The following is a 14,651-nucleotide window of genomic DNA, read 5'->3' as shown; positions in this document are numbered from 1 at the left end:
TCAATGTACATACATACAAGGGGAAAATGCAACAGAAAATGCATAAAATGTCGAGGTACTTACAGTTTTTGACACGACAGGCCTTTTGGGTTCTTGGGCCTTAAATGGGTTCCTGCATTTAAAGAATAAAAATGTAATCAATGTTCTGCAAAAAAAATATATACAAAGTTTTATATTGTGCAAAAATGCTGGAACGAAGCTGGCAGTATTTATTAGAATGTTAAGTCAATAACACACCACACTTAAAATGCCTCCAGCCAAAGAACATCGTCAATGATGCAAACGATGGGCTTTTACCAACAGTGATGAAATTGATATTGGCTAAAATAGTCATCAGTTTACATTTTATTTGAAAATTTTCTTACAGCATTTCAAGTAATAAATATGTTAACATAGTTGCATGCAAGATAGAATCACTGCTGGGGGCATTACCGATCCACACCGATGTGCACAGAAAAGGGAAACACAGACGAGGGGATGACCAAAGGGGAGCAAAGAGCCATGGGCATGCGCACTGCAGCGGGAACTCAATGCACGCTGCTCAGGCAACAACGCACATGTGTTAGAAGTCCCATTTAGCAGTGAATACTTATCAGGAATGGTAAAAAAAAATTACGCAAACAAACACCGTGTTAAAACACGAAGGCTTTCGTGACCAATATCAATGTGTCGTTAAAACTCACGACATTCACAATTCAAGTAAGTTGGTGCTTACTCTCCACAGGACCGGTGTGCTGAACTAGTAACGAATTGGCATGTTTTGTTTACGTGACAAATCTTACCCAGTGATTATGTCAGGTGGTGGCGGGTTTAACATTCATAAAGGGTGCTTCAAAAAATGTAACCACTTAAGTAGAACTATCGTTTTTAAAGGGAAAAGAACAGATAATACACTGTAACATGATAACAAATGTATGTTATTAGCTTCAAAAAGTCAAAGAGTCTTCACTTGTTCGCCATCATTGTTAACACATGCCTGGAATCTTCTCCGGGTGGTTTTCTGAGCCCGGAGGCACATTGATTGTGGTATTGTAGCAAATTCTCGGAAGTGTTAACATTTTTTTGAAGCATCCTGTATTTATGCGATCTGCACCCCAAAAAACATCTATTATGGAAAATACCAAAGGAGTCATGGGGGAGAGGGGAGGGTGCAGCATCGCCAAAGTAATTTAAGGACATACTTAAAATAGATAAATGACTTTATTGAGCTTCCTAACCTTAGCATAGATAACCACAATCACTTGCTGTTTTATACAGATGATCCAAATAGGTTGTGCATTTAGACATTGAATTTTTCACGAGCACTATTGACATTGGATTGGGGTTAATAGAGAGGCAGCTGCAAATGAGTTTAGTTGAGTCAAGCCACTGGCTGTCAGCTTATAGTCGATCACATAATGGAATACTCAATCTCGAGCGGTGTGTGATCATCCGCATCTAGTTAGGAGAATGGCTCAGCCTTAATTCTAACACACGACCCGTTGTTCTTGTGATCCTCGGGTAGCAGTTTCTCCCGTGAATAACGACGCTTTAAAGCAATAACAAGGGACCTACAGAGTGGGCTACAGTGGAATTGACCTTTTCCGCTTCTTATATAATTTATTGTTAAGAATACAAATACAATATCTCTGCTTGCAGAAGAGTTCATGAGCGGTTCATGTGAACTTACAAATGCATATGACAAACCCACTGATTTGGTCACTGTATAACACTAAGATATGCGACTTGGGCACAAATCAAGACATTAAATGAGCAAAATAAAAATTATGGAAATAGTTCACACGTATACATTTGTGGTTCAATTTATCTGGTATTTTCACCATTAATTGACATTTGCCAGTCACATGGAATTGAATCAAATGAGTCACCCTCGTGCAAGTATATATAGCACTCAAATTTCTCCAGTAACGAACTGCATGGCACTTTTTATTAAAATTGCACTTCTTGTTAACATGCGAATATAAAACGACCCTTTTAAAAATGTGTACAATTATCAATGGACGAGTGCAAAGACAATTGCGGGAAAAAATATATATGATTAGACAGTTAACGATTACCAGTTGCTTACCAATGATGATGACAGGATTGTTTTAAATATATACGTGCAAAAACTTTGTTTCTAAATTATGTAAAAAACTATTACAAGTCAACTGCAATTACACCACACAGGTATTCATAGCAAAATGTAAACTACATCTTTCTATTCATGACTTCACTTGTATGCAATGTGTAATTGTTACAATTGTTTAAACCCACGTATTGTATCTTCATTTCCTATTTCTATTAAATGAGAGAATGGACTAATTCATATTGGCAGAATCCACCTATTCCATAGCACATTGCAGCAATTTGGCCATTTTCTACTGAATCTTGGCAGAGAGGTACAATACATCAATCCGACCGCATGTCTCAATGGGTCTTCACCTGGTTAAGTGAGGTACGTGACTGATATTATGACGGGCACAATTATTGTTGGGTTTTCAATGAAGTATCACGTACAGGTTCACTACTTAGTCAAGACAACAGTTGAGAACCTCATAATACAAAAACAACCGCTTTACACTAAACTCAACCGATCCCACCTTTATATTATCTTCAAATCTTCAGTCATGAACAGCAACATTGCACAAAAGCACACAAAGACAGATACCCCCCCCCCTCCATATAGCCTTAACAGACCTTTGGGGCAAGTGCAGTTAGCGGGCACCTATGAAGGCCGGCATGACACACGTGGAGGTGGGTGGCCAGCACCACACCGGCCGCCTTTGTCTCCCGAAAGGCAATGTTTACACACAACACCAGGTACTCATTAGATCCTGAGTCGACCTAGGGGAGGCCCAGGACCGGTTCAGATAAACGTCGCTGGTGTTGGCCGTGAGTGGGAATCGAACTCGGGTCACTGATCTTGTCGCAAAGTGCGCTAACCTCTGAGCCTCTGCTCTCCAAAAGCTTGTCCTTACTGTGAAGAAATGCGGAACCGCCAAAAGGGATACATTACTAAATCTCCACCATAGAAAGCAAAGCAGAATTATTATGTTTAACACGTAGGCTTTCGCGACCAAAAACCGGGAGCAAGCGAGGGCTTTACCATTCTGGCGAATTGCCCGATGATGCTGGATGTATTTACCAGCGAAACGTCGTACTCAAACTGTAAATGTGGATTAACTCTTCAACACACCGGTGGGCTGAAGTAGTGAATTATTTGTCTTTTGTCAACGTGACACTTTTTTTGCTGATTGGCCGTGTCGGGTGGTGGAGGGTTACGACACATTTATAAATAAACGCGATCTAACTCAAAAACCTTTATTATGCAGAATTATTATATTTAACCATTGACTGCCAGAACTGTCAGTTTTCAATGTTGATATCAACTTCCCAATAACATTTCTGTCATAAATAATAAAATTACGGCTAAAGGTTATGAGCACTTCTGCAAATTCCTAAATGGGCAACGAACACCGTGAACAGCTGTTCACGAAAAAGTTTGTGGTTTCACTTTAGTCTTCTTTGGTCATTCCCTTTTTTAAACTGAGAAAATGTGACCTTAAATCCCGACAAAAAACACGCATGACACTGACAGCGCAAGTGAACACCTATGAGCTAATTCTTGAAAGAATGAGGTAATAGAACGAAGAAATTCCAATGAAATTAAGTTTTCACACGAGAGTTATGGGGATCCATTCTCTTACGCTACACGAATAGGGCATCAGAGCAGCCACCAATAAACAATTTTATGGTTTAGATTTAGTTTACAGTATTTACACTGGTGGTCGATCGCCTCTCTATCACTCTTCTATCGCTACTACCATACCATGGTTACTGTTCCCACGAACTTCACTCCTTCATTCTGCCAACCACATGAAGGCTGTTTCTACCAGACAAACTCTTTCGTCTAATCCATACTATGTTCAACCAAATTTAGAAGGCCGGAACAAATTAGTACAGAAACTCCTCTACTTACGAACACTCGACTTACAAACATTCAGAGATATGAACAAGCCTGTTCGGACCGAGTCGTTTGTTCAAACGCCGCGCAATGGATGGCGGTGGTGGCATCTACATCTGCAGAATGTGAAGAACCAGTGAAGTGTACATGCTGCACAACATGTTTGGAATCGACAAGAGTAAAGTTGGACTTACGAACAATTCGACTTATGAACAGACCTCTGGAACCTAACTCGTTCGTAAGTAGAGGCGTCTCTATGTACAATCCTTCTTTCCCGACACTTATCATAAGCCTCAAACAGAGGCCTATTAATTTGATGGAACAATATAGTCCGGATAAATATTACCAAAATCAACAAGGTTTACGGTTCCATGGAAAACAATCTCTTTAAATCACAAATACAATGGACTATGATGAACACCAAAGAGCATGACGAACTTTAAATGACAATTTCTATACAAGTAAAAATAATAAGTTATGGCCCTTTACTAATTCACTGCTGGATGAATCCTCTGGAAGTTGTGCCAATCGTGGGGGTTGTAAAATCACACTTCACCATGGTGATCAGGACGAGATGTTGAGAAGGAGGGGGGGAGAAGGATCGCTTGCCAATGATTTTAGCCATGGCTAGGAATCGAACTCCGGTCACATCAGGAAAAACGCAGTGCCCTAATCGTTGTGCCACAGATAACAGAATTAGAATCTTTATTTATACTGGAGGATGTCCAGTAGGGGCGGGTCAGAAAGTTACAACAACAAACAATACAAAAACACGATCGGAGTGCAAAGTATAGAAAAGGTAAGCAAATCACATTTTCTTTTATTACAATAAACGATTCTTATTTTACCAGGTAAAACCCACTATTAGCTTATTTTCCAGAAGCGACCTGGCCACAAATGATAGCTCAACGAAGTGGCGTATCATGTGGAAATTTATAGCAGCCAAATAATCTAAATGCATGTTTTTAAATGTCAAGGGAAAACCCGGAGAACTCGGAGAAAAAAATCCACACGGCCATGGGGAGAACATGAAAACTTCAAATATGCAGGCATCAGGGTCTGGATCGAACCCCTGGCCTCCTGCATACCAGGCGAGGAAGATATCGCACTGGGTTGGCACTGGATGGCACTGTGTAAGAGGAACTCGCAAGTTCAAACCCAACGAGAGGGGGAGGTGTCAACTCAACCCATCATCCCTTAGAGGTTGTTAAAATGAGTAACCAGTTCGTGCAAATAAGCCTGGCTATCCTATAGAAAACCTGGCACCCCCATTTTATCCAATGGAGAAACTGCCCCCCACCCCCCCACGATCAGAATGTGGAATTTCGACTAACAGCTGTAGCCACTAATGGAGGGAAAACTCCAAACTTACTTGAACAGGGCCATCACTGGTTCGACCGGCTTGGCTGTATACAGCAATCACTACAAGATGCACCTGCCATTAGCTTATTACGTGAAAATAATGGGCTCCTACAGAAGCCTACAATCAGGTCAGTTAAATTGGTTTTAATCTTGAAATGTTAAACTTCTCTTCATGCCCAACATTGTGTATTTCTTAAATTACTGTACACGTGGTAAATGACCCAATTTTATTGCACTATATAGGTATGTCCTAATGTACAAAGCGTTGATTAAACAACGCGTTCACAAAAAAACTGTTTTTGTCGAATGTTTCCAAACACTGCGAGCGTGAGTCACACAGAACGGTTTCATATTTTAAACGTGGCGTGGTTAATAATAATCACACCTACAAGTGCTGAATCACACTGGGAATTTCAAAGCCATTTCTGGCTGTGCACTATATTGTAGCATGCATGGCTTAGCCGTGCCATTTGACATTTCGTGAACGTTTTTTGTGGTTTCTTTGGTTATTTTTTCCCCCTCGTGAAAAGGAATAAACAAGTGTTATTTCAAACGGTTCACTTGAATATTTCCGTACAAAAAAAACCTGTTACATTTTTAGCAACTAAAAAAAGAGTGAGAAGTGCGAGGATAAGTTAATCTTTTATTAGCTAAGCATATACTTTTGGGCAAATTGCATTTTGTGGGTTTACCGACGCGTTGAGTTTGCTCTGAAGTGATTACTAAAGAGCCTTTAACAACATGTGCAGGTCAAGGTCAATTATCACTGTCAAAGCCCGGATATTTAACTTAAACACTCCAAATACATAACAATGTAGAAAGTATACGATTCCATTTTTACCCAGACACTTAGATCTCCCTTGCAAGTGAATTAATTTATCTTGCATGGCTCTCATTTAATCAAGGGACAATTAGAATACACTCTTTTTGCAGTAAATGCAGTACGTTTCAAATACACCATAGGTGTCATCCTTCCTTGTTTACAGAATCATAATTCTTTCAAATAAACCAGAGATCTTTTTTCACTTAAATGACAATATGAAATAATGCAGATAAAACAATACCGTGAGTGGAAAATTGGTGAAGCTGGAAAAGGCAAACAACTTTTTTTTTTACACAAACGCTTTCAAATTTTAAACTGTACGGATGTGAGCTAATATTAAACTGCCCCTTAAACAGGAAGGGATATTGGAAAGGGAAGTGGTTTTTTTTCGTCATGCGTGTGATGTTGGTTGTGATTCTTGTGACTTGGGTGCCCAGAAAAAAAATTCCCCAGCGGAGACGAAAATGTAAAAGTGACATTTCGGTTTTTTTCCCTTCCAATTGCGAGGCGGATGTTACGACCAAAAATGTGACGCCAAAACACGAAGGGACCTTTGAAAAGGAGAGCACACGCACGTGCATATGGTATGTGTTTAAGCTAATACAAACGCTTACAAAATTACACGGCGTCCCATTTTAACACTCGGTTCCAGTCACGGATTAATGGTGATGGCAGAAGTGCAGCATCAGGGGAAATTATTTCATATTCTAAAAGGGGAAAATATGGAAAAAAAAACGTTATCCCGAGCTCTGCTCCATTTGGGTTAGCAATGAGCTCTCACCTGGTTATAATAATTCGTAATTTACTTAAATGATGCGATATAAAAGTACAAAAGTGTTAATATGATGTGATATAAAAGTACTCCCTCCAACACACCGGTACGAGTAATGAATTGGCATGCTTTGTTTACGTGACAAACCTTACTAATTGGCTGTGTCGGGTGGTGGCCGGTTTAACGACACATTTATATTTACACGATCTAACCCAAAAAAACTCTATTATGGATATAAAAGTAGAGGAATCGAGAAAAAAACCTCAAAACAACTGTATTGCATATATATAGGCAAATCAAAATGTTCTGGAGATGGAGCCATGAGGTCAGCTCATGTGCAGGAGTGAGATGTATTGTTGCTTTGCAGAACCATGAGGGAAGGAGGAGACGGCACAGATGGTCTTCATTCAGCAGTGGATAGGCAAAGGCTGATGATAACTGTTTATATATCTCGTACACTATAGAGTACTTCAAACAATGCTGATTTACAAGCTGGATTATTACACTGGTCACATTTCAGTGTGCAACTAATGGCACTATTGGGAGATCACATTGCCAAGAATAAAGTGCAAAAGTGATCGAAATGATCAGAGGCGATGGTCTGTTCTGCCTCTGGAACTGAAGATGAATTGGCTCTGGAGCTGAATACGGCAGTTTAAAATTGATTCAGTAAAAAAAGTTAAATCAAGAGACAATTTAAAAAAAAAAAAAAGCTCAAAATATTAATACATTGGCATGCATGAAAAAACATGCTACTTTGTTGTCCCGTTTTATATATTGTCATAAAGTAATTGATAGCTACCTTCATTCACTACCAGGGCTTTTGAGCACTTGTGCCAACATTATAAGGCAACGGAAGGTGACCATGCCCAGGACCAGCAGTTACATTAAGCTATAACTGTAATCATTGCAAAATAAATTGAATTGACGCACTCATAACTAATCTTGCTGTCAGGGCACACCTGTGATTGTCACTACGTGAAGCCTAAACCAGTGAGGGCTTGTCTTTTTGAGTCATGAGGCCCAGTTCTCAATGGACATTTCGTTTTGGTGACGCTGCACACGCGCTCGGACCTATCACAACCTCCTCTTCTTGATTTAATTTATGATCCTTTCCTATTTCCTGCTCTGAATTTCCATGTGAAAATTTCCAAGTCCCAATCATTAAATTACTAACGACCTCAAATATGCACCAAATATTCGAAGGCCTGAAGCTTCTTGTTTTGTTGCGTTGTTGTGTTTCTCTGCAGGTCTTGGACCCATAAAGTGAAATCAGAAGCAAAATGTATATTATTATACTGGAGGAATCTGATGACCTATAACACTATTTCACATATGTCCATAAGGGGCGAATCAGAAAGTTACAACAAACAATATAAAAACACGATCGGAGTGCAAAGTTTAGGAACAAACTATTTTTTATTTTACCAGGTAAAACCCACTGAGGCTATTAGCTTCTTTTTCAGAAGCAACTCGGCCACAAATGATAGCTCAACGAATTGGCTTATCGTGTGGAAATTGATAGCAAGCAAATAATCGAAATAATCTAAACGCATTTTCTAAATGTGGAGGAAAAACCAGGAGGACCTGGAGAAAAAATCCACACCACCACAATCAGAACATGAAAACTCCAAATATACAGCAGGCATCAGGGTCGGGATCAAACCCCTGACCTTTATACCACCATGGAAATACATTAACCTTGCCTCCAACATCCAACTCTTTATACTTAGGCTGCAATTTCAGTTAGATTTTTACAGTCCAAGAATAACACACCCTGCTAACTATACGAGAGAAAAAAAGCTGCAATAATATTGTAACTTTAAAAAAAAATAATTACTGGCCAATGCACATTATTGACCTATAGGAATTGTCTATGGGTTCTTGGACACCATCTTTAAAAAATTCGGCCCATCGTCCATCCAGGGATTATAAACCTAGTGCCACTTTTATAGCAATCAACATTGTTCATTGGACTGAATGTCCCTACCGTGGAAAAGTGGCATGGGGTGCACTTATTTTACCACTGGTCCTTATCTGCCAGTGGAAAAGAATACCACCCCATTGCTCAGTGGAGCAAGGAAAAGCTTTTAATTTGTTTAACCCTTTTCCACTAGTACATCGGAGCCACGCCAAGGCTGTGCCAAGCCAAGCCATAACAAGTCAGGAGGTGGAGGTAATTTTTCGACTGCAGAAGCAGGGCCATGATGCTGACGCCACACGTAATGTGCGATACCGAGATGCGCAGTGACAAGTCATTGATGCGTTATTAGCCCTGGCCCTGCTGGGCCGCAAGGTGGATTCAGATGTTTGGTGAGACACTGTGTCAATTTAGTCACGGCTCTGAATAGAAAAAAAAACAATTAATGTGCCAGTGTAAAACGGGTATTTAAGTGATAAGACTACACTATATCCAATCCCAAACACATGATAAAGGTATCAAACAGCTGTTTCTTAAACTTAATCTCTCTTGTGGAATATTTATGTTACTCAATAGTCAAGCATAACTGAACTTGTATACTGAAAGGTGTCAGCAGTGTATTTACTTTGGAAGTATGATGGTGGTGTAGGGTCGTTAAAATATAAAAAATAAAAGTTATTCATTTGTTGGTGCAGACAGGTCCTATGACTGCAACTATATAACACATCAATATTTCAAACATCTTATACTGAAAATAATCACCTCAGAAACTTAATTACCTCCATAGCTGTGGTAATCATATGCCTATAAAAGATATCACTGGATATTAACTTCGTTAAATAGAACGCTGTGTATATATATATTTTTACCAGGTAAGGCCAACGGAGACATATAGGGGCCGTCCATAAATGACGTCACGCACCGAGAGGTGGTGGGGGGGGGGTCAGACATTTGTGACGATGTGACATGGGGGGGTTGAGAAATGTGACATGACATCACAATCCGCAACTTTAAATAAATATAGACAACACGTTCTACTTAATTAAATATACTTCTTAATCAATGTTTTCTCCTACAAAATCAGAATGCAGTGCCACATTAAATACGCACTACAATGACAATAGTTTAAAGAGATTTGAAGCATGTTTTATTTTTTGGGGGGTCAGAGCTTTGTGACGTCATATTTGATGGGGGGGGGCTGACTTTTTGTGACGCCGTGTGACGAGGGGGGGGGTCAAAAATCGTCCAAAATCGCGTGACATCATTTATGGACGGCCCCAAAGCTATTTTTCAGAAACGACCTGGTTACAAATGATAGCTCAATGGAGTGCCTTATTACGTGAAAATGTATAGCAGCCAAATACTCTAAACGCACGTGTCAAGGGTCGGGATCGAACCCACGACCTCCTATATACAAGGAGAGGGAGTTAACATCTTGGCACTGTGGTGCCCACCATATAAATAATTTACAAAATGCAACCACATCTCCAGACACCCCACAGGAGTGGGAACTCATGCGATCGAAAAATATTTACTGTATTCAAGGATATGAGAGGTTACTGCAGGAGATATATGATGAAGAGAGGAGTGTTCCTTCATAGAACTTGCCGATTTTTATTTTCTCTGGGCACTCCAGTTTTCTCCCACACTCTGAATTGTCTAAAAATAAGCTGAACATCCCTAGATGAACCCTCATGACAAAAAGTCTTGGGATTAAGTGACTACTTCCAAAGTAAATACAGGACATTACTTATTACTAAGTAAACGCATAACACTACAATCCTTAACACTTTGTACATATAAATCATAAGAGATACTTGGTCATCATCAATCATGATCTACCCACCACTGCTGGACTAAAGCTTTCCCAGGCAATCACCATCTCACAGTCTTGCAATGGAACAATCCATCTAACACTTCCACATGAGCTGATTTTATCACTCCATCTCCATCATGGACGTCCTCTTGGGCACGTTCCCTCCTTTGGTTGCAACTTTCTCAGTAGTCTCAACCTCCAAACACACTTACTTTTCTGAACAGTTGATATTATATCCCTAACGTGGGTATGTTCTCTAATCCATACATTATGTAGCCTATCTCTCAGTGTAATTTCAAACATGCACTGCTCAATTCTTATACTTTTTCCCATTGTCAATGTTCTTCTTTCTGATCCGAGTGTCACAGTTGGTAATATACACACATCTAGAACGTTATTTTTAATTACACAGATTGAGGAGGCCTTCATCCATGAGTGTATTGATCATGGCTAATGATGAAAACATCACAAATTTAGCACAATATTGTACATAAACACACGAACATGAATAAAACAATCGACATATGTATAACCTCTAAATATTAATACTATTAATTGGTATCAATGCTATGTGGTACGTATTCGGTATTGTCAGAAGTTCTCAACCTGTGGGGGATACCCCCCTCCGCCGCCAAAGATTTTCAGGGGAGGTGCAGACTGCAGAATGGATACCGTACAGGATAATCAACTAATATTGGGCTCAGTAGCGTCCTATATTCTTTCTCATGGTGTGTCATTACACTGCAAGAATGAGCATCATATAGGGGTTATCTGAGAGACATGCCAACACGTGGAGTTCTGGTCAATTCGCAGCAAGTGCCGCCATTCTGTGTCATTTCATTTCTAGATTTTCGAACAACGCCCGCAGCACCTGCCATAGTTTAAGTTGTAACCTATCTTTTTTAGCTCTAAGACAAAACTGCCTCCGGGAAATAACTGGCCGATTTTCCTCCTTCCAACAGTTATCAGCGAGAGTACTTTCCAACAATGGTTGGGTATTTTCTTTTAAGCTAGTGCAGTGCATATTGTGGGCTGTTTTTTATTGTGAATGATAAGTGGGCTTGGTGAGACCACGTCATTGATAGCAGAAATGATGGTCAGCAGTCTAGGCTATGAACTACTTTTTATTTTCCAGGTAAGGCCCACTGAGCTACGTAGCTTTTTTTCAGAAGCGACCTGGCCGCAAATTATAGCTCAACGAACTGGCTTATCAAGTGGAAATTTACAGCATCCACATTCTCTAAATTCACGTTTCTAAATGGAGGGAAAAAAACGGAGGACCGGGAGAAAAATCCAAGCGACCACGGGGAGATAGACATGCAAACTCTAAATATACAGGTGTCAGGGTCGGGATCGAATCTCCTGTATACCAGGCGAGGGAGTTCACATCTCGCTACCATGGCACCCCCATAGAGTAGCGGCCAAAGGCAATGAGCACACCCGAAATGGAGATAATTCTTCTTCTTAGTGTGTGATCGATACGTTGCACGAACTCATGCATGCCTACAGAGATATCAGTGCCATGCGTGGCGCTGAGGGGGGGGGGGGGCGCTATCATAGTTACCAAAGTGCAGGCACCAAAGATGACTAGAGTTTAACAAAAAAAACTCACAAAAACCTCGTGAAAGACCCAACGCAGGGTTTGATGTTCCACGAAGCTCACGGTCCACCCTAAACCGTATCCACTGCACACACCATGACAGTGTATTCAGATGATAGCTGATGCACAAATGGGGAAAAAAAGCTCTCAAGTCGTCGTGTGTGACTGCGGGCATCCACAACAGACCGTAACAACACATAACGACCCAATGATGCCCCGAGCCACAAATACGAAAGAGGCATTGCAGCGATACAACTCCAGCTACCCCTGACGTGGTTATCTATTGGATTGACCACCTGAATGTGACATTGTTAGTTGCTGCTCTGCCATATATCAGCCATATACGACAGAAGAAAAAGGAACCATTATATTACCGAGACCAGTGGTTCTTAACCTGGGGTGCACGCACCCTCTTGGGGTGCGAGATGCCCTTCCTGGGGATGCGAGACATGCCAGATTGTTTTAGAAGGTAAAATCATCGAAACACAAATTAAGCGCGGACCACCAAGTCATTCATCAAACCTGTGTTTATTAACATTCTACATTTCTTGTTAAAGTTTGAGAACCAAAGGCAAACCTGTCAACCCCTTATCAGTGCCTACCTTATGACAGACCAGTTCAGACATTATTGGTCACCCCGTGCCCTTAAAAATCTCAACGTTCATCCTACCAAGTCCCATCACAAGGGAGAAACACAAACAAATAGACAAAAAAAATGTTTGCCCATATTAAAACGGCTGTACGCCATGTGGACCTGAAAACTCAATTTCCCTGCACAAGAATACGGGGTTAAACCGTACGTGTTGCCAGATATGCAAAGGGCCGCAGCAGGGCTGCAAGTAAAGGTTTTAAGAACCAATCCGTGATTTTAAGTTTTCGTGACTGCAGGGATCCATACTCTCTGGTTCTTTCGGTAAAGTCACGTAGGTATAAAATAAAATAATTCACGACGTTTCGATCGCAACACAAGCGACCGTCATCAGGTGGAACAGATACAGCGGGAGAACTGCTGACATAGGAGAAAGAGCTGCTGCTGCTGCAACAAGAGTTTATATCGGATTTTTTTGTTTTTTTAAAGAACCACTGCTCTCGGTCACAAGGAGCATCCAATACACGGGGTCCGCACGGCTGGTGGTGTCGCAGCACAGCCATCGAATTCGTTCTTCTCTCGTATGACGGGCGCCTGATGCTGCAAGACGGCAGAGCACCAACTAACAATGTCACATTCAGGTGGTTCAAGCCAGCGGATAACCGCGTCGGGAGTAGTTGGAGTGGCATCGCTGCGTTGTCTCCTTCCAATTTGTGGACAGGGGCCATCATAATTGGCGTCGTTGTACGTTCTGTCGTGTGGGTAGTGATAAAGGGGCACAGTCTCTTACGTACAGCTGATGCAGATGCATATAGCATCAACTAAAAATGTAACGTGCAGGTGTCAGGCCAGCAGATAACCGCGTCAAGGGGGCAGCTGGAGTGGCAATCGCTGCGATGTCTTCTTCAGTATGTGTGGACGGGGCCATCATCATTGGGCGTCGTGATTACGGAACGCCGTCAGGGTCTGTTTTGTGCATCACGGTCTGCGCAGTGGATGTCGGCTTGGGGTGGAGGGAACCCGTGAGCGTCGTGGTGGAAGACCGCTCTCGTAGTTTCCGCGTCTAAATGCGCGCTGCGATTATCCAAACGGAGCCGAGTTTGGCGTCTTTTTAAGGTCGCCTCCCACGCCTCTCAATAAACGCCCCCGCCACCACCACCACCGCATTCACTCAACTCCCGGTGTTTCTCTCTCTCTCTCGCTCGCTCTCTTCGCCACAGAACAAATCGCACCGAATGAGGACGGCACACGTTGAAGCGAAAACCCTGAAGGACGACAACAGCAACAACAACAACTCGGGCGAAGTTTGTCGGTCTGCTGCTGGTTCTAACAACGCGCGACTCACCAACTCATGGCTGTCGCCCGCCGAGGTGACCGTCTCCCCCAGCGAGTGGGGGGATTTGTTGTTGTTGGTTTGTTTTCGTACGAGGTTTCAGAACAAACAAAAAAAAACGGCCCGTAGCATGGACTCGCCTACACGTAAAAGTCTCTCCCGTCCACGACGACTCAGGCGGCGGTACTCTTCCTCCTCACAACAAGACAACGAAGGGGGGGCGGCGGCGGAACTCGATTGGGTGACCCGAGGATTCGCACGCCTCGGGGCGCGACAAGCCGCGCGTTCGGTGCCGTGCAGATTCGTGATTCTTGGTGTTGGGGGTGGCGTTTTGTGTGTGTGTGTGTTTTTTTTGTGGTGTTTTTCCTCTCTCACAACACACAGAATGGGGTTTTGTTTGTGACCGGAGGAATCCGATGAGCCACAAAGCTCTTTTTTTCCCCCCACACACCGATGTCTCCAGTAAGGGGCACAGGGTCAAAACGTTAC

At 41.8% G+C, this 14,651-nt stretch overlaps 1 protein-coding gene across 1 annotated transcript in view; it reads right to left on the bottom strand.

Moving 5' to 3' along the window:
• BIN3 (bridging integrator 3) overlaps nucleotides 1–14,399 on the bottom strand; it is a 168,088-nt gene extending 153,689 nt beyond the window's left edge. The window contains exons 1-2 of the mRNA XM_032952038.2: nucleotides 14,175–14,399; nucleotides 64–112 (exon numbers count right to left, since the gene is read on the bottom strand). Coding sequence (XP_032807929.1) covers nucleotides 64–112; nucleotides 14,175–14,182 — 57 coding nt within the window. The 5' untranslated portion in view covers nucleotides 14,183–14,399. The remainder of the gene's footprint in view (nucleotides 1–63; nucleotides 113–14,174) is intronic.
• Between the last annotated feature and the right edge of the window lie 252 nt (nucleotides 14,400–14,651).

Source organism: Petromyzon marinus, chromosome 11 (assembly GCF_048934315.1).
Source record: "Petromyzon marinus isolate PM22_M1 ecotype Great Lakes invasive population chromosome 11, UKy_Petmar_22M1.pri1.0, whole genome shotgun sequence".
In the NCBI taxonomy this organism is placed as follows: Eukaryota; Metazoa; Chordata; class Hyperoartia; order Petromyzontiformes; family Petromyzontidae; genus Petromyzon; species Petromyzon marinus.
The sequence above is the reverse complement of the archived record's forward strand: the minus strand, read 5'-3'. Positions and strand labels throughout refer to the sequence as shown.